This window comes from Ranitomeya imitator, chromosome 5 (assembly GCF_032444005.1).
Source record: "Ranitomeya imitator isolate aRanImi1 chromosome 5, aRanImi1.pri, whole genome shotgun sequence".
NCBI lineage: Eukaryota > Metazoa > Chordata > Amphibia > Anura > Dendrobatidae > Ranitomeya > Ranitomeya imitator.
Window position 1 is genome coordinate 553386988 of NC_091286.1, and position 21273 is coordinate 553408260.

A 21273-nucleotide genomic window follows, 5' to 3' on the forward strand; every position below is an offset into this window, starting at 1 on the left:
TAGCTGCCATATAGTGCTCTGCGCCGTTCAGTATTGCCCCATAGCTGTGCCATAGAAAGCTCTGCCATTGCTGCTGCTGCTGCAATAAAAAAAAAACACATACTCACCTTTCTTGCTTGCAGCTCCCGGCGTCTGGTCCCAGCGTCTCTCCGCACTGACTGATCAGGCAGAGGGCGCCGCGCACACTATATGCGTCATCGCGCCCTCTGACCTGCACAGTCAGAGCGCAGAGACGCCGGGAAGATGGAGCGGCGGCTGGAACGGGGACAGGTGAATATGACATGCTTACCTGCTCCCGGCGTCCGCCTCCCTCTGCCTGTCACACGGTCTTCGGTGCTGCAGCTCTTCCTGTCACCGGCACCGCTGATTAGAGAAATGAATATGTGGCTCCACCCCTATGGGAGGTGGAGCTGCGTATTCATTTCTCTAATGAGCGGTCCCACGTGACCGCTGACAGGAAGAGCTGCAGCACCGAAGACCGTGTGACAGGCAGGGGCAGCGTCAGGACCGCACGGACTAGGTAAGTATGCCTCAGCGCCCTCTCCCCCTCACCCGCCGACCCCACCGCTACCGTGACTCGAGTATAAGCTGAGAGGGGCACTTTCAGCCCAAAATTTTGGGTTGAAAATCTCGGCTTATACTCGAGTATATACGGTACCTTTTACCATGCCTAAAATAACAAATCTCCAGAGAACACTCATTAGCATTAAAACAATGGTTTTCTGTTATGAAGAACATTGGTTTGTTTAATTTAAAGATTAAAGGGATTATCTATAGCTTTTCTGGTTTTAATTGCCTTATATTAGTAGAATAGATCAGGATATAATGTTCGTGACTAGTGGATATTTTCCTTGTAAAGTAAAACTCCTCAAGGGTTTGGAGATATTTTACATAGTGAAGGAAATAAGTTGTTGATACACTGCCGATTCTGCAAGTTTTTCCACCTACAAATAATGTAGGGTCCTGTGCTTTTTTTTTTTTTTTTTTTTTTTTTTTTTTTACCTTGAGTACACTTCTGTGAGACTCTAAAAATAAAAAACCGAAAATCACATTGTATGATTTTGGGGTTTTTTTATATACAGAAGTTGCATTTTATTGCATAAAATAAGTACCGTATTTTTCGGACTATAAGATGCATCGGACCATAAGATGCACCTAGGATTTGTTTTAGAGGAGGAAATTTAGAAAAAAAATTAAAGCAAAAAAGGTCAATTCTGTACTCTAATATCCCCTATCCTTGTATATATGGTCCCCTCATCCCCATTCTGATACACATAGCCCCTCATTCCTAACCTGGTATGCATGGCCCCCTCATCCTTACTCTGGTATGATTTGGCACCATCCCGGTCCTGGTATTATTGGCTCCATCCTGTTCCTGGTTTGCTTGGTCCCATCCTTTTTTTCTTTTATAATTGGCCCCATTCTGTTCCTGGCCCCATCAAGAAAGATTAAAAAAAAAAAACCCAAACAAATAAAAAAATCATTACTCGCCTACACGGCGCTCCCTTGCAGCATCCTGCTCCGGTGCGAGCAGCTGCTTAATGCTTGTAAGCAGTGCATGACAGGGACGTCATGCGCTGTTGACAAGCAGAGCACAGCTGCTAGAATACTCATCGGGACTGTTCAACTCTTCAGTAGCGTGCAGTGTCAGCCAGCAGCTTCCTACTGGGGCCGGCGGTCACGTGTGCGAATACTTAAGAGAATTGAACATTGCAATGTGTTTCTTTTTTTTTTTAATGCTTTCCTGATGGGGCCAATTATAAATGAAACCGGATGGGACCGATCATAATAGGAACAGGATGGGGCCATTTATACCAGGATGCCAGAAAAATGAATATTCTTTGCCCTCCACGCCCATGGGCGTGGAATGCAGTGCATGTTCATTTCTATTTAGCAACGGGCACAGGAGTTAGCTGGAGCCACAGTCTCCAGCCTCCTGTGACCCAGGGCTCTGCCAAAACCGCTCCCGCACCTCCCCACCACAGCCTGACCCTATACATCCGGAAGAAAATGGTATTTGATACAATAGAAAAACAGAATTTAACATTTCGTACAAAAACCTTTGTTACATTTAGAGGCCAGATGTTTCCTATAGTTGTTAAACAAGTTTGCACGCACTGCAGCAGGAATTTTAGCCCTCGTCTCCGTACAGCTCTTCTTCAGATCTTTCAAATTTCGGGGCTGTCGCTGACCAACATTGCATTTTAGCCCCCTCCAAAAATATTCTATCTGGTTCAGTTCTGGAGACTAGTTAGGCCACTCCAGGACCTTGAAATGCTTTTTACGGAGCCACTTCTTAATTGCTCTGGCTGTGTGTTTCTGGTCATTGTCGGATTGGAAGACCCGGCCACAACCCATCTTCAATGGTCTTACTAAAGGAAGGAGGTTGTTGGCCAAAATCTGACCCCATCCATCCTCACTTCAGTACCATGCAGTTATCCTACCCTCTTTGTAGAAAAGCACCCCCAAAGTATGGTGTTACACCCCCCCCCCTTCCAATCATGCTTCACAGTTGGGATGGTGTTCTTGGGTTCTGCTCCTCCTTCTTCCTCCAAACCTGGCGGGTGAAGTTGGTGGCAAAAAGTTCTATTTCTCATCTGTTTTTTAAGGGGTATTTTACATGAATATATTTGCAGAATCAAGCTTTGAGTATTTCAGAAGGATTGAGAGTTTCTGCTAAAAAAAAAAAAAAAAAAAAAAAAAAAAAAATGAATACATCCAAACTTAAACTGAGTTTTTGCATAGAAACTCAAATCCTCCTCCTGATCTCAAAACTAAATTTTGAGTTTCAATTTTAACATTAAGCACTGCATGGATTGCCACATGATCAAGTCAACCATCAGTACATGAAAAAAATCGCCAAGCTTAGAACAGTGATCAGTTGCAGTTTCAGGTCCACCCGATATACAGGTGCTTCTCCCAAAGTTACAATGTTTGTAGTGACCCCATTTCAAGTGTTTTTCAGTTAATGTTGATGATTATGTCTTACAGCCAATGAAAACCCATAAGTAATTATCTCGGTAAATTAGAATAATTAACAAAAAACTCCTGCAAAGGCTTTCTAAGACTTTCAAAAAGGTCCCTTAGTCTGTTTCAGTAGGCTTCACAACATGGGGAAGACTGCTGATTTGACAGATGTCCAGAAGGCGGTCATTGACACACTCCACAAGGAGGGTAAGCCACAAAAGGTCATTCCTAAAGCTACTGTATCCAAGCATATTAATGGAAGGTTGAGTGAAGGGAAAAAATATAACACCAACTTGAAAAATGGTTTTAAAATCCGAAATGTTGGCCTACTAAAATGTATGTTCAGTAAATGCACTCACTACTTGGTCGGGGCTCCTTTTGCATCAATCAATTACAGGCATGGAGCCGATCAGCCTGTGGCACTGCTGAGGTGTTATGGAAGCCCAGGTTGCTTTGATAGCAGCCTTCAGCTCGTCTGCATTGTTGGGTCTGGTGTCTCATCTTCCTCTTGATAATACCCCATAGATTCTCTATAAGGTTAAGGTCAGGCGAGTTTGCTGGCCAATCAAGCACAGTGATACTGTTATTTATTTTTTTAACCAGGTATTGCTACTTTTGGCAGTGTGGACACATGCCAAGTCCTGCTGGAGAATTAAATTTCCATCTCCAAAAAGCTTGTCAGCAGAGGGAAGCATGAAGTGCTCTAAAATTTCCTGGTAGACTGCTGCGCTGACTTTGGTCTTGATAAAACACAGTGGATCTACACCAGCAGATGACATGGCTCCCCAAACAATCACTTATTTTGGAAACTTCACACTAGGCCTCAAGAAGCTTGGACTGTGTGCCTCTCCACTCTTCCTCCAGACTCTGGGACCTTGATTTCCAAACGAAATGCAAATGTACTTTCCTTGTGGAGTGTGTCAATGACTGCCTTCTGGACATCTGTCAAGTCAGCAGCCTTCCAAATGATTGTGGAGCCTACTTAGACTAAGGCCGGTTTCACACGTCCGTTTATTTCCGGTACCGAAAAAAAGGTACCGGAGATGTCAGTGTGGCAACCGTGTGCCGCATCAGTACCATACAGACAGCTGCCAGGGAAGAAGCACTACAGTAAGCGCTGTTACCTGGTGGCAGGTGCTGAAATCGTCTCTCATCATTCTCTCCTGCTCTGCCAGCGAGCAGAGAAGGATGAGCGTTATATTAAAGTCTGAATGACTTTAAGCAGGTGAGGGCTTTTGGGACGGTTACCCCCATCATCCGACTGCCGCTAATAGAAGTGACATTAGGTGCCGATGATCGGGGTATTCCACAGCCGCCGGCTGCCATCATTCGGAAATAAATGAATGAAAACCCCAACGTGGGTTCTCCCCTATTTCATTGAACCAACCAGAAAAAAACTCACAGCTGGGGGCTTCTGCAAGGTTGGTTATCAAGAATACAAGGGTCCCCACGCTGTCTAATTATTGAAATAATTAAAAAAAACAAACAAAAAAAAAGCGTGGGGTCCCCCCCTCCATTTTTTTGACAACCAGCCTTGCTAAAGCTCACTGCTGGGGGCTGCTATTCTCAGGCTGCTAAGGGGCCATTGATATAAGCCCCCCCAGCCTAAAATCAGCAGCCTGCAGCTGCCCAGAAAAGGCGCATCTATTGCACCTTTTCTGCTCTTCCCACTTGCCCTATAGCGGTGGCAATTGGTGGTAATATTTGTGGGGTCATTAAGCCCACGGCTTAGTAATGGAGAGGTGTCTATATAAGATTTCTCTCCATTACTAATCCTATAGTTTTGTTAAAATAAAGACATTGCCAGAATAAAGTGCTTTATTTGAAAAAATTACACACTCCTTTTTATGTTCAAAATTAAACCATACTTACTGCAACACCTCATTCCCCAAAGTGCTCAATCTCCTGTAATAAAAGTAAAATAATAAAACAACAATATGCCGTACCTGTCCGTCCCACGCTGTAATCCATGTCTGGGGGCGAAATAGTTTTCAGCCAGGACAGTGCTAAGATGCGACCATCCCGGTTGAAAACCACTGGTGAATGAGATGCTGACGTGTTGAACCGAGGTGACCTCTGGACCGTGGGAAAAAGCCGGTGATGTCACCGCTCGTGAATGATGCTGCGCTCATCATTCTCCTCTGCTCGCTGGCTGAGCAGGGGAAAATGATGACAGACAACTTCAGCACCAGCCACCGGGGAACAGCACTTATAGTAGCGTTTCTTCCCCGGTGCTGATGCATGTCACATGGAGGACATCAATGTGTGTTCTCCGTGTGCATGTGTGCGAGACGTTTTTCCATCCGTGCTGACAGTATGAAACAGATATGTCAGCTTGTTTTGCCCATGGACACACGTGGAAGCGCACTGACCCATTCATTTGAATGGGTGTACATGTCTCTGGTACGTGTGAAAACTGTCACCACACATACTGGTGACATGGACGTGTGAAAGGGGCCTAAGGGACTTTTTTAAATGCTTAGGAAGCCTTTGTAGGCATTTTTGGTTAATGATTCTAATTTACTGATTATAATGACGTTTGGGTTTTCATTGGCTGTAAGCCATAATCCACAACATTAAGGCTGCCGTCGCACTAGCAGTATTTGGTCAGTATTTTACACATTTGTAAGCCAAAACCAGGAGTGGGTGATAAATACAGAAGTGGTGCATGTGTTTCTATTATATTTTTCCTCTAATTGTTCCGCTCCTGGTTTTGGCTACAAATACTGATGTAAAATACTGACCAAATACTGCTAGTGTGATGGGAGCCTAACAGAAATAAACACTTGAAATAGATCACTTTTTGTAATGACTATATATAATGTTTCACTTTTTGTCTTGAAAGAAGTGAAATTAACTTCTTGATGATATTCTAATTTTGTGAGAAGCACCTGTACACGAGTATTACGTAAACCTGGAACTCCTAGTATGCCTTTAGCAATGGTAAGGAGATATTAGAGATGTTACTAGCCATCATTATACTGTGAGCCATATAGGAAAGACAGTACGGATGAGATGCAGGAAGGATCGCAAATGGTGAACATGCTCTGAAAAGGTGTTATACAAGGGAATAAAAGGACTAGAAATAGGAAAAACCCAATGTGGCTAAACAAAGAAGTAAGACAGGCAATTAACAGTAAAAAGAAAGCATTTGCACTACTAAAGCAGGATGGCACCATTGAAGCTCTAAAAAACTATAGGGAGAAAAATACTTTATCTAAAAAACTAATTAAAGCTGCCAAAAAGGAAACAGAGAAGCACATTGCTAAGGAGAGTAAAACTAATCCCAAACTGTTCTTCAACTATATCAATAGTAAAAGAATAAAAATTGAAAATGTAGGCCCCTTAAAAAATAGTGAGGAAAGAATGGTTGTAGATGACGAGGAAAAAGCTAACATATTAAACACCTTCTTCTCCACGGTATTCACGGTGGAAAATGAAATGCTAGGTGAAATCCCAAGAAACAATGAAAACCCTATATTAAGGGTCACCAATCTAACCCAAGAAGAGGTGCGAAACCGGCTAAATAAGATTAAAATAGATAAATCTCCGGGTCCGGATGGCATACACCCACGAGTACTAAGAGAACTAAGTAATGTAATAGATAAACCATTATTTCTTATTTTTAGTGACTCTATAGCGACAGGGTCTGTTCCGCAGGACTGGCGCATAGCAAATGTGGTGCCAATATTCAAAAAGGGCTCTAAAAGTGAACCTGGAAATTATAGGCCAGTAAGTCTAACCTCTATTGTTGGTAAAATATTTGAAGGGTTTCTGAGGGATGTTATTCTAGATTATCTCAATGAGAATAACTGTTTAACTCCATATCAGCATGGGTTTATGAGAAATCGCTCCTGTCAAACCAATCTAATCAGTTTTTATGAAGAGGTAAGCTATAGACTGGACCACGGTGAGTCATTGGACGTGGTATATCTCGATTTTTCCAAAGCGTTTGATACCGTGCCGCACAAGAGGTTGGTACACAAAATGAGAATGCTTGGTCTGGGGGAAAATGTGTGTAAATGGGTTAGTAACTGGCTTAGTGATAGAAAGCAGAGGGTGGTTATAAATGGTATAGTCTCTAACTGGGTCGCTGTGACCAGTGGGGTACCGCAGGGGTCAGTATTGGGACCTGTTCTCTTCAACATATTCATTAATGATCTGGTAGAAGGTTTACACAGTAAAATATCGATATTTGCAGATGATACAAAACTATGTAAAGCAGTTAATACAAGAGAAGATAGTATTCTGCTACAGATGGATCTGGATAAGTTGGAAACTTGGGCTGAAAGGTGGCAGATGAGGTTTAACAATGATAAATGTAAGGTTATACACATGGGAAGAGGGAATCAATATCACCATTACACACTGAACGGGAAACCACTGGGTAAATCTGACAGGGAGAAGGACTTGGGGATCCTAGTTAATGATAAACTTACCTGGAGCAGCCAGTGCCAGGCAGCAGCTGCCAAGGCAAACAGGATCATGGGGTGCATTAAAAGAGGTCTGGATACACATGATGAGAGCATTATACTGCCTCTGTACAAATCCCTAGTTAGACCGCACATGGAGTACTGTGTCCAGTTTTGGGCACCGGTGCTCAGGAAGGATATAATGGAACTAGAGAGAGTACAAAGGAGGGCAACAAAATTAATAAAGGGGATGGGAGAACTACAATACCCAGATAGATTAGCGAAATTAGGATTATTTAGTCTAGAAAAAAGACGACTGAGGGGCGATCTAATAACCATGTATAAGTATATAAGGGGACAATACAAATATCTCGCTGAGGATCTGTTTATACCAAGGAAGGTGACGGGCACAAGGGGGCATTCTTTGCGTCTGGAGGAGAGAAGGTTTTTCCACCAACATAGAAGAGGATTCTTTACTGTTAGGGCAGTGAGAATCTGGAATTGCTTGCCTGAGGAGGTGGTGATGGCGAACTCAGTCGAGGGGTTCAAGAGAGGCCTGGATGTCTTCCTGGAGCAGAACAATATTGTATCATACAATTATTAGGTTCTGTAGAAGGACGTAGATCTGGGTATTTATTATGATGGAATATAGGCTGAACTGGATGGACAAATGTCTTTTTTCGGCCTTACTAACTATGTTACTATGTTACTATGTTACAAGTATGCTTGTGATCTAACCGGGTGTCTTCGGCGTGCTTGCAAAATATGTTTGTGTCTCCATTCCTGCTTGTCTTGCGGCTGTTCGACAGCCACAACACTTGCAGAAATACTGCTAGTGTGATGGCAGCCTTAAGGTACTGTCACATTAAGCGACCCTGCAGCGATCTAGACAACGATGCCGATCGCTGCAGCGTCGCTGTTTGGTCGCTGGAGAGCTGTCACACAGACAGCTCTCCAGCGACCAACGATGCCGAAGTCCCTGGGTAACCAGGGTAAACATCGGGTTACTAAGCGCAGGGCCGCGCTTAGTAACCCAATGTTTACCCTGGTTACCATAGTAAATGTCAAAAAAAAAAACACTACATACTTACATTCCGGTGTCTGGTCACGTCCGGCCGTAAAGCAAAACACAGCGGTGTTCTTGTAAACAGAATTTTTTTTTTTTTATCCCTTAACTGTGCACATTGCTGCTAGCCATTCGGGGCGCAGGAAACACCCACAATGTCCTGACACAATGGCTTGTCACTGGCTGCTGAAATCACATGTCAATCTCCATATAAATTGTGGACATTTTGTTTTAGCGCCATTTTGACACCGTAACAGCGCAGAGGCTGCTTCTGATGATGGCGCTGTTAACAGCAAGATTTCAGCTAGGTAGGCGGTTGTATGTCAGTCAGATAGTGTAGCTAGCTACTGTTCAGTGTGGCTGTTAAATTTACCTTCCAGCACTTGTTTTCTTTTTTGGACTTGAGGTCCACAGACAAAGCCAGCAGGGCACATGTCTTACAAGTACACTGCTTCTATTGTTCTCCATGCACTCGTATAGCATTCTAATTAATATTTTTTTCACTAGCTAAATGTGAAACAGCCTGCTGTATCCCACCTTGTCATATAGTGCTGTGGTGATATAAAACTGTCTGCAGACCTAAGGCACATTATAATAAATGTTTTTTTCTGTTGCAAAAAGTTAGACAACCTGCCGTTTCACACTGTCATTTGATTGGGTTGAAATTAAGCTGTAGAAGCCTGATCCAGAGGCCACAAAAAAAAAATCTTCTGTTCCTAGTGTCATACAGTAGAGGACCTGACTTTCAAATTGTTTGTAGCATAAAACAATCATCCACACTCAAACAATTCTTTTTTCTGTGACTAACATTATACAGCACACCATATTTCAACTTGGAATTTAATGTCGCTGAAATTCAGCTGTTTGCAGAGGTGGTGCATTTTTTAAAATCTAATTTGTTGTTGCTAATATTGTGCTCCTACTACACTATCTGAGCAACATGACTGGGGAAAAAGTGAGGCTGTGGTGGAAGGGGAGTTAGACTTGGTGGTAATGGTGAAAGCACTAGTGAAGCAATGTCACGTCCTAGGCCAGTGTTCCCCAACTCCGGTCCTCAAGAGCCACCAACAGGTCATGTTTTCAGGATTTCCTTAGTATTGCCTAGGTGATGGAATTGTTGCCTGTCTAGATGATGGTATTCCCACGTGGGCAATACTAGGGAAATCCTGAAAACATGACCTGTTGGTTGCTCTTGAGGACCGAACTTGGGGAACACTGTCCTAGGCAATGACAACTTATGTTACTGAACAGGCTACACCACTACCTTTCTTTTGGCAGCCGCACAGCAGTGCGCCTTGTCGATAATGCCTAGAAAGCGCATGTACTCGAGTGGATGGCAAGTGCAGCTTCAAGTGGGCTCTCCTCCACCTCACCATCGCACCCAGTACAGTCCACAGGTGTGGTACCCAAATTCCCCTTGCTTCCCCCCCACATCCCAACTTATCCAACTGTTCAACTAGACAGCATCCTGACCCTCTTCATCAGACTAGTCCCTGGGGGAAGGTGATTCTGATGAGACGCGGATATCTGAGGCTCACGCGGACTGTACTGTGCTGTCAGGGCAAGAAGAGGTGGAGGGTGACTCCAAGGGTGAGGAATGTGATAACACAGAGAAAGATGTGTTACTGTAGATCCCAGTTGGTGTGAACTTAGAAGTGCACATCTGAATAGGTCATCTGAGGAGCAAGACAAAAAGGTTACGTTGCGCTGTACGTTGCAGACACGTAGTGATACAGCCATCATGACAAGCAATGCATCCTCAGCCACAACTGTGCCTGTGACCAGCAGCGTCCGTGGGTCTGCAGCTCGCAAGGGTTTCCTAGCCTGGGCCTTTTTTTGACACTGCAAAGAACTCACCAACTCACGTAATTTGCCAACTTTGCAAAAAAAAAAAAACTTAGTAGAGGTAAAAAGTGCAATCATTTCACTACTACATGTGTGAACCTTCACATGCGCAATCAACATGCTTTACTGTGGGAATCTCACTGCTCATAAATGCGGACCTCAACAACAATCGGCCGCCCCATCAATCGCTTCTGCCTCCCCTTCCCTTCCTTCCCCTCTGTCTCCCCTCTCTCTCCCCAGCCACTAACACCACATGGGCTTGAACTTCATTTTAGAGCCTGACATACGAGTGCCTTCTTGCTGCACTATCTGCAACATAATCCCCTTATAGTTATGATTAAGAATAATGCTGACAACAGGGTTGCCACTTTTAGATCCATGTTATAAAACCAAATTTTGCCAGATGATTCCTGCCCTAGAAAGGGACCCGAGAATGCTGGAGTGTCGAAACGTTCTTTTGTACAATCTTAAGAGACCTTTTCCCCAAGACAGAAGTGAAGCACACAGTTAGCATTGCAGCTCTACACTTCCAACCTCCGGCATATCAATTCGTCAACCCCAAAACATTAGCAGCAGCAGCAGTGGTAGCGGGAAAAAGCTATTTGAGTCCTTTGACCCTTTTTTTTTTTTTTTTTTTTTTGACCAACTCTTGCACCATCACAGCAGAGTCCAAGTCTTACACGGGGAGAACGAATGGAGAGGAGTATCTAGAACTGAATATCCATACAATCAGGGAGGGTTTGGACCCTTTCACATTTTGGTCTTCCAAAATGGATGAGTGGCCTGAGCTCGCCTCACACGCCTTGGAGGTTTTATCATGCCTGGCAGCCAGTGTTCTCTTAGAACGTGTCTTCAGCGCTGCTGTGTCCTGATAAATAAGCGCAGCTGGCTGTCCCCTGAAAGTGTAGACTGCCTGTGAAGAAACTAGAGTATATCTTAATCACCCAAACGACTGTTTTTGTAGACCAAGAAGAATTTACTTTTTATCTGTGTATTAGCTTGTGGATTTGTTTGTCTGGTGGGTCAAAAAGACACTTGCAAACTGATATACTATTTAACCTACTGTGTTAGTCTGTAATAGTGACTTGTACATTGTGTTTTTCTTTGTTGTGTGCTGATGTACAAATTGTGTATTGTATTCTGTAACCAGTTTGTTGACTTCGAAGGTAGATGGGGAAACGCTGTGAGGGGGACTGAAGGACACTGAAGTAATTCTAAGGGTATGTGCACATGTTGCGGATTTGGCCCTGCGGATCCGCAGCAGTTTTCCATGCGGTGTACAATACCATGTTAACCTATGGAAAACCAAATTCGCAGTGCCCATGCTGCGGAAAATTCTGTGCAGAAACGCAGCGATTTATTTTCTGCAGCATGTCAATTCTTTGTGTGGATTCCGCAGCATTTTACACCAGTTTCATTATAGGATTCCGCAGGTGCAAAAACGCAGGCGAAATCCGCACAAACTCTGTAGAAAACCGAGGTAAAACGCAGGTAATTTTACCTGCGGATTCTGCAGAATCCGCGCGGAAAAATCCACAATGGAATCCCCAACGTGTGCACATGCCCTAAAAATAATTTACAGGCTTTAGGTATAAAAAGACTCAAAGCAGATCTCATGAACACAGATCTACCAGCCGTACATTCTGCAAAACAACGAACGAGAGAGAGGACTGCAGCCAATTCATCATGGTACCATCCGGAGGGACACAGATCTATGATTCTATAGGAAACAACATGGGGATTTTTGGCTCTGGTTGGAAGGACACAGATCTGATCCAGCTACCATCTCTGAACCATGAATATGTTTGGAGAAAGCCAAGTTTTGGGACCTGCTGGTCGCCTGGTTCCATGGAGGTGATCGGATAAGCCAGGTGGTGACTCTCGTGTCAAGTGGCTTTGGACCTTGTACGGACTTTATGGACTGTTCTTGGTCATCTCCCTGCTCTTGTCAATATCTCTTCTCTGTGTGTGTATCACAGGTGGAATAGCGACTCTGGGAGCTCTGACGTAACATCTACTATTATCCCGGCGAGTCAGCGGAAGGATGAGACCCCGTAATGTGCACCATCTTGGGGGTTCTTGCTGGGATTGTTCTGCTTGCAATTGGGTGTTGTGGTTCAGTAAAGTATTGCCACACTGTTTTACCCTCACCCTGTGTTGTCTGTGTAGTGGTCTGCCCATGGGGAGATAGAGCGGGCATTCAGTGCTATTAGTCCTGGTCCCTGCAGTCTTTTTAAAGGCAGCCGGGCCAGCGGACTGACATCTTTAGTGTGGCTTCTGTGCCTGATGTGGTTGCTGCTGCTGATGTTAGCACAAATTTGTGGGAATATGAACAGTCATGGTTGGTCTACGTCTGCTGGGTTAGCTGTAGTGGAAGATGTCTATCCCAGTTATACTATTTCTGTTCTTGTGACAGTTATTCCACTTTGGTGGTGTCAGGCACTCATTTGTTTTAAATGTGAACACTCCTGGTTGGGTGTCTATCTGCTGGATTGGGTGTAGTGGAAAACCTATCGGTCCCTATTCTACTATTTTTACTGTGGTGAAATTGATGCCACTTTGGTGGTGTCTGCCAATTTTGGAAATGTGAACATTTGTGGTTGGGTCTCCTTCATGCATGTTGCCTGTAACAGTAGGCCTCCAGCACAGTCAGGCCTCCACCTCCTTGGACCCCACTACCCATGTTGCTATCCTTACATTTTTGTGAGAATGGTAGTCTACAAAACTGATATCTGTGCCACCTGAGTGTGGCGCAGCATGAAAGCAGGTAAACGTGTTGCATGTGGTATCAGGGCTCCCAGTAAAGGGTGGCCTACACCGATCCCTCATCCACCTCATCTTACTGTGAAGTTCAATTGAAAGCTGTAAATGCTGTCCTAGACGCCGATACCTCATACCTGTCTGATTGCTGCAGTTCCATGCTAAAATCTGAACTGTGGCTGAATTGAGTCCACTTTCCTGGTTTCTGTCACTCATTTGAGTTTTGTCAGCATTTGGGGCTGTTATGAGGTGTGCATGCTTTTGTTTTTGCCTCCCATTGAGCTGAATGGCATTTGGTTATGTTCAGTGACTATTCCAAATTCGGCGAACATAATCCGAACCGAACATTGAAAAATTCGCTCATCTCTAATACCTCCAATTGATCTGTTATTCGATCATGCCCTCCTATAAGGAATAGCCAATGTAAGCGGAATCTCTTAGGTCTTTTAGGACTCCCTAGATGAAGACATACTACCAGTGTAGCGTGATCTGACACTATCTTAGGAGAATATTCAGTTGTTCTCAAGTGTGAGAAATTGGCATTTTTCCCAAATACATGGTCTATTCTAGATAAGCATTGAGTGGCTGGTGTAACAGGAGAATTCTTTAAGTGGATGCTGCTGCCTCCACAAATCAGTCCAGCCCATCTTGGTTATGAAAGTATGCAAAGCAAGTGGTGTCTTAATTAATAGGCCGAGAATGTGCAGTGTTCATTCTATCCAAACGTACATTGAGAACCATATTAAAATCTCCCATGCATAACCTTTTGGCGTCCGGATACTGTGATACAAAAATCACTGCCTGTTGGAGTATATCCATCTTGGCTGGTGGTGGGTTGTATATATTAAGTAGTACATAGGGAACCATATTTATATATGCGTATATTAAAAAAAAAAAAAAAAAGAATCTGCACAATCTTTCTTAAAGTTGTGGTTTGTAAAATGAAAACTGAATTTTATCTAAGTTTGTCATATTTATTTTCACTTTTGCTTTGTAGAATACCTGGAAGTTGTACAGGCTTCTCTGTCAAGAAATCACTCTGATTGCCCTGGATTAATTAAATTGGCCTCGGATACCTTGCTGGAGCTCCTGGATTACAAGGAGAACTATGCAAAAATTACCAAAGATTTCTAGTAAGTTGGTCACAACTTAAACCCTGTGTGCAGTTCTTGCATGGTGTGATCTTTTATGTAGGTTACTGTTCCAAAATACCAAAATGACCATCTTTGTAAGTCTGTTTTTGAAGGTACACAAGAACAGTGGCATGGTCTCAAGCCTTAATTTGTCTGGAAATAATGATTCCATCAAATTTCCAGACTCCCCCCTCAAAGCATAATAAGAACTTGAAAGGGGTTGACGCGTACACGTTACCTCACATGTAAAAGGGTTTTTCCCACGAACCAAGTACATGTTAATTAATAGATCTTAGAATTGAAAGAAGTTGTACTATTTGGCTGTTTAATAATATTAAAAAAAAAATTGTGCATTAATGTGCCCCTGTGTAATTGATGTGTCTGACTGTACCGGAACATCGTCTGATCATATCACATCTCCTGGATAGGGGAGGAAACAAAAAAAGTATATACAGTCAGGACAGATTCTTCTGGAGGCATTACAGATTTTTATTCGGGCAGGGAAATGTTCTTCCTTACAAAAACCAGCAACTGTGATCCCCGGCTGTCCTGTCTTTATTCTCTCTCTTGCTTCCTCTTCTGCCCAGGAGATGTGGTATGATCAGACCATGTTCCTGCACAGTACAGAGCAGGAGCACATTTATAAGATTCTTGACACAGGAACATTTTCATATTTATTTTTTTAACATATCCTATTATGGAACTAATTCTTGTTCCAAGATCTATTCATTTAAAGTGTACTTTGTGGGACAACCCATTTAATAATAATAATACTAATCTTTATTTTTATATAGCGCTAACATATTCCGCAGCGCTTTACAGTTTTGCACACATTATCGTCGCTGTCCCCGTTGGGGCTCACAATCCAAATTCCCTATCAGTATGTCTTTGGAATGTGGGAGGAAACCGGAGTACCCGGAGAAAACCCACGCAAACACAGGGAGAACTCTTTGCAGATGTTGTCCTTAGTGGGGTTTGAACCCAGGACTCCAGCGCTGCAAGGCTGCTGTGCTATCCACTGCGCCACCGTGCTGCCCCATTTAACCTGTCCTGTTCACGTAGCTTCCTAGCTGATCTGCTCCGTCCAGTTTTCCAGCACTCACCTGTAGGCCTCTGATCACGTGTGCGATCTAATCATTGTGGGATGTGCATCAGTGAGCGAACGATCGGGCATGAATATGCACCAACAGGACAGGGAAGGGAATAGAATATATTTTCGTTCCCATAGCACTGAAAAAAAAAAGTTGCAAATTCATCATGTGTAGTGACTTATTAAACATGTATGCTATGCAGCAAAATCTGCATGTGCGGATGTGTCACCAGGTTTGGCTGATACGAGTTACGGTGTGTGTGTATATGTATATATGTATATATATATATATATATATATATATATATATATATATAATATAGTGGGGCAAAAAAGTATTTAGTCAGTCAGCAATAGTGCAAGTTCCACCACTTAAAAAGATGAGAGGCATCTGTAATTTACATCATAGGTAGACCTCAACTATGGGAGACAAACTGAGAAAAAAAATCCAGAAAATCACATTGTCTATTTTTTTATCATTTTTTTTGCATATTATGGTGGAAAATAAGTATTTGGTCAGAAACAAACAATCAAGATTTCTGGCTCTCACAGACCTGTAACTTCTTCTTTAAGAGTCTCCTCTTTCCTCCACTCATTACCTGTAGTAATGGCACCTGTTTAAACTTGTTATCAGTATAAAAAGACACCTGTGCACACCCTCAAACAGTCTGACTCCAAACTCCACTATGGTGAAGACCAAAGAGCTGTCAAAGGACACCAGAAACAAAATTGTAGCCCTGCACCAGGCTGGGAAGACTGAATCTGCAATAGCCAACCAGCTTGGAGTGAAGAAATCAACAGTGGGAGCAATAATTAGAAAATGGAAGACATACAAGACCACTCATAATCTCCCTCGATCTGGGGCTCCACGCAAAATCCCACCCCGTGGGGTCAGAATGATCACAAGAACGGTGAGCAAAAATCCCAGAACCACGCAGGGGGACCTAGTGAATGAACTGCAGAGAGCTGGGACCAATGTAACAAGGCCTACCATAAGTAACACACTACGCCACCATGGACTCAGATCCTGCAGTGCCAGACGTGTCCCACTGCTTAAGCCAGTACATGTCCGGGCCCGTCTGAAGTTTGCTAGAGAGCATTTGGATGATCCAGAGGAGTTTTGGGAGAATGTCCTATGGTCTGATGAAACCAAACTGGAACTGTTTGGTAGAAACACAACTTGGCGTGTTTGGAGGAATAAGAATACTGAGTTGCATCCATCAAACACCATACCTACTGTAAAGCATGGTGGTGGAAACATCATGCTTTGTGGCTGTTTCTCTGCAAAGGGGCCAGGACGACTGATCCGGGTACATGAAAGAATGAATGGGGCCATGTATCGTGAGATTTTGAGTGCAAATCTCCTTCCATCAGCAAGGGCATTGAAGATGAAATGTGGCTGGGTCTTTCAACATGACAATGATCCAAAGCACACCGCCAGGGCAACGAAGGAGTGGCTTCGTAAGAAGTATTTCAAGGTCCTGGAGTGGCCTAGCCAGTCTCCAGATCTCAACCCTATAGAAAACCTTTGGAGGGAGTTGAAAGTCCGTGTTGCCAAGCGAAAAGCCAAAAACATCACTGCTCTAGAGGAGATCTGCATGGAGGAATGGGCCAACATACCAACAACAGTGTGTGGCAACCTTGTGAAGACTTACAGAAAACGTTTGACCTCTGTCGTTGCCAACAAAGGATATATTACAAAGTATTGAGATGAAATTTTGTTTCTGACCAAATACTTATTTTCCACCATAATATGCAAATAAAATGTTAAAAAAACAGACAATGTGATTTTCTGGATTTTTTTTTCTCAGTTTGTCTCCCATAGTTGAGGTCTACCTATGATGTAAATTACAGACGCCTCTCATCTTTTTAAGTGGTGGAACTTGCACTATTGCTGACTGACTAAATACTTTTTTGCCCCACTGTATATATATATATATATATATATATATATATATATATATATATATATATATATAGCTCGTTCTTATTCTACAGTAGTGTGACCCCAGCCTCACTCCAAACATTGGGGCTACTCATGAAAAGCCATAACACAACCGTTTTTAAAGGGAGCGAGAGAGACACACGCTGGGCCGACAGAAATATTCCACCTAGAGTTCTGCAAGCATCTTCTCCAAGTCCATCGGAGCACATCAAATAGTGCCTGCCGAGCAGAGCTGGGCAGATTCCCACTACACATCGCAATAAAGAAGGCACTGTCATTCAAGGCTCATCTACAAAGTAGCAGTCCCAGCTCCTACCATCACAAAGCCTTCCTACACCAGGAAGCCTCAGGAACCCCCCAAGAAAAAGTACCCAAAGCCAGTCTGACCAAGCCATCAACCTCCATGGCCTGACAAAAGGTGAAATCCAGAAGATGGTACACAAAGTCAAAGAGGAATATCTCAGCATCTGGAGGAACAACATAAACAAATCCAAGAAACTGACAATATACCGGAATCTACAGAGGGTGTACAAACTGGCCCCATATCTAGAAAAACTAGAAAACCCCAAAGATCGACAGATCCTGAGCCGGTACAGACTGGGCGCCCACAGCCTACTCATCGAATCCGGGCGGCACCGACAGAACTACAAGCCCCGAGAGAGCAGACTCTGCCAGCAGTGCCCCCAGGAGGCCGTGGAGGATGAGGCCCACTTCCTGCTGAGGTGCCCCAAATGCTCTACAGCGAGGGACACTCACTTCAAGAGACTGTCTGATCTCCTCCCAGACTTCACCTCCAAGGAGGAGGAAGAGAAACTGCCGATAATACTGGGGGAAGAGGAAAGTGCAGCGGCCATCGCAGCGGAATATGTCAGTGCCTGCCACAGACTAAGAGGAGCCTGATATGTCATGGACTCCCGTACACCAACACTGGACATATCCCTATCCCCCCGACTGGAGAGCCTGATATGTCATGGACTCCTATACCCCACCCTGGAAACCTCCCCTATCCTCTAAAAGGAATCTGATATACCCTGGACCTCTATATACCTCCCTCCCCCACCCCCGTATTTTTACCATATGCTTTGGCAATGCTAACATGTACTTGGTCCTGCCAATAAAGCTCAATTGAATAGACAGAGACACTAGTCCGGTGGTTGGTCTTTCATCTGAACTTCTTCTGTTTCTAAACATGGCTCTCTAGGGGTGATTGACCATCTGCATAACTGTTCTGCTGTAACAAGTATTGTATGCCAGGTGTCAGTCACTTCCAGGAAAGTGTGATTAGAAGATCTAAGGTAGGATTGGTCCATAGAGAAGAGTCCTGCCTCACTAGCCTATGCAAAGCTTCAGGATAGAAGTACATTCTTCAGATTGCAGCATTAGAAATCCATATTAAATCCATATTAAACACCTTTTGGGGCAGTCATGGGTCCTGACTGGTTTCTCTGTAAATAAGTCAAAAACCCCAGAAACAGAAACAAAATGAACATATACCCTGCTGTTAGTAAATGAGTAAAGGCAATAGTTCATATAAATAGGGTACTTCATAAAGACATCAGCTGACATGTGACCCTAACAGCCGCTGATGGAATCGGGATCCACCCACAGCTGTTAACATGTTAAATGCCGCTGTCGATCTGACAGCAGCATGTAACATGCCAGCGCTGGAAGTGCGTTGCAAATCTTGCCCATCGACATCTGTCACATGATTGCTGGTTGCCGATGGGTTGGCATGACAACCTGGGGTCTGCAGGAGACCCCTTTGGTTGTCATTGCTGGATTGCTATGAACCTCGCTCTGTGGCCAGCGCTCATAGCAGATGAGCAATTTAGCTACACAAAGCAGTGTTGTGTATAGCACAGGCGATCGGATGATCACAGCTTCTAAGTCTCCCATGGAGCCTATTTAAGCCAGTGAAAAGTTAAACATTTTTACTTTAAAAAATAATTACCCTCCCCCCCCCCCCCCCCCCCCAAAAAAAAAAAAAAAATTAAAAAATTGGTATCCGTGTTCAAAAACGCCCAATCTATCAATATATAAAGAGTAATTCTGGTCAGTAAAAGGCGTAACGAGAAATAAAATCAAACTGACAGAATTATATTTTTGGTTGCCACAACATTTCAGCAGGCCATCAAATCATCAGGGCTACACTAGTGATGAGCGAATATACTCGTTACTGGAGATTTCTCGAGCACGCTCGGGGATCCTACAAGTATTTTTTGGTGATCGGAGTTTTTCAGCGCGGCAGCTGAATGATTTACATCTGATAGCCAGCATAAGTACATGTGGGGGTTGTCTGGTTGCCAGGGAATCCCCACATGTACTTATGCTGGCTAACAGATGTAAATCATTCAGGTGCGGCAAGAAAAACTAAATCTCCGAGCACCAAAAAATACTCGGAGGAAATCTAGTGATGAGCGAATATACTCATTACTCGAGTCATGGCTCAGTGGATAGCATTGCAGCCTTGCAGCGCTGGAGTCCTGGGTTCTAATCCCACCTTGGATAACATCTGCAATGAGTTTGTATGTTCTCCCCGTGTTTGCGTGGGTTTCTTCAGGGTTCTCCGGTTTCCTCCCACATTCCAAAGACATACTGATGGGGAATTTTAGTTTGTGAGCCCCAACAGGGACAGTGATGATGATGTATGCAAACTGTAAAGATCTGCAGAAATATGTTAGCGCTATATAAAAATAAAGATTATTATAATCTACACCAAAAATGGTATCCCAAAAAAAATTGGCAGCTTGGCACGCAAAAAATAAGCCCTCACTCAGTCCCAGATCCTAAAAAAGTGGTGAAGCTACAGGACTCGGGAGGCGGGGGGGGGGGAGGGGGGTTTGGGATGGTTTAAAATGAGGCTTTTTTTTTTTTATACAATCTGACGTTTACTAAGTACCCCATGTTATTTCTATGCACTATTGATTTTACTTAAAGCAGGGTGTTTGTTTTGTTTCTGTTTTGGGATTTGTCTGTTTTAATGGCTTATGTGAACATGCTTCTATTTTGCATACATGCCAACTTGTGCTCCAGGACAATTTTTTTTTTTGTGTAAGCAAAAGTAGCTTGTTGCATTAAGTTACAGGGGAGGGGGGAAATATATATATATATATATATATATATATATATATATATATATATATATATATATATATATATATATATATATATATATATATATATATATATATATATATATATATATATCTTTCTAACTTCTTCATTTTTTTAATTTTTTTCCAAGTTTATGTCAATTTCTGGTTATACGATCGAAAATGGACATGGCGTTCTTGCTAGAAACTATTGCTGAATATATAATGGATGTAGTTCAATATAACAATGACAATCGAGAGTTTGAGGTGAGTTTATTCCCAGTTGCTGCCTGCACTATATTATAAATATATGCTAATTTAGTATTCTGCTTATGAACCCACTGCTGCCATGTATTGCAGATCAGGTTATGTAAATTTAGTTTTTCCTAAATCAGTTCTGTTCTTTATATTTCTTACTGATAAAAAATGTGTTGGGGACATGACCTCACCTGTTGGACATGATTTTGTGGCAATACTAATACGAAGAATGTACGTCCGCATGGACAGGGTCCTCGCCCCTCTGTACCAGTCTATCATTGTAAATTTGTTTACTGTAATCAATATCTATAATCCTGTATGTAACCCCCTTCTCATGTACAGCACCATTGAAGTAATGGTGCTATATAAATAAATAATAATAAAAATAGAGTATGCTAGGTTCTCCTAGTTCAGCCTTCTCACTGACTGCACAGTTTTATGGTAAGTGACAAGACCTGTCCATCAGTCACCTCCAACTGAAATGCAGTGTTATTTTTGGAGGAGACTGATGGGCAGGTCTGGTCATATGCTCCTCCATCAGGGCGTCTTTTGAGAACAGGAACACACTGCAGCGTTTAGGGAATGCTACATTATCAGTCACCACTTTATAAATGAGGAGAACCTGTAAGGCTAGGGTCGCATAACAATCTTCTCTCCATTTGAGAAAATTAGTCCAATGAGTTTGATCAGCTTCTCCACCTTTCT

General features: G+C 43.1%; 1 protein-coding gene across 1 annotated transcript in view; it reads left to right on the forward strand.

Moving 5' to 3' along the window:
- The window catches only part of LOC138638398 (putative serine protease K12H4.7), a 116529-nt gene that overhangs the window by 40128 nt on the left and 55128 nt on the right, over nucleotides 1-21273 (forward strand). The window contains exons 4-5 of the mRNA XM_069727646.1: nucleotides 14048-14183; nucleotides 20463-20577. Coding sequence (XP_069583747.1) covers nucleotides 14048-14183; nucleotides 20463-20577 — 251 coding nt within the window. The remainder of the gene's footprint in view (nucleotides 1-14047; nucleotides 14184-20462; nucleotides 20578-21273) is intronic.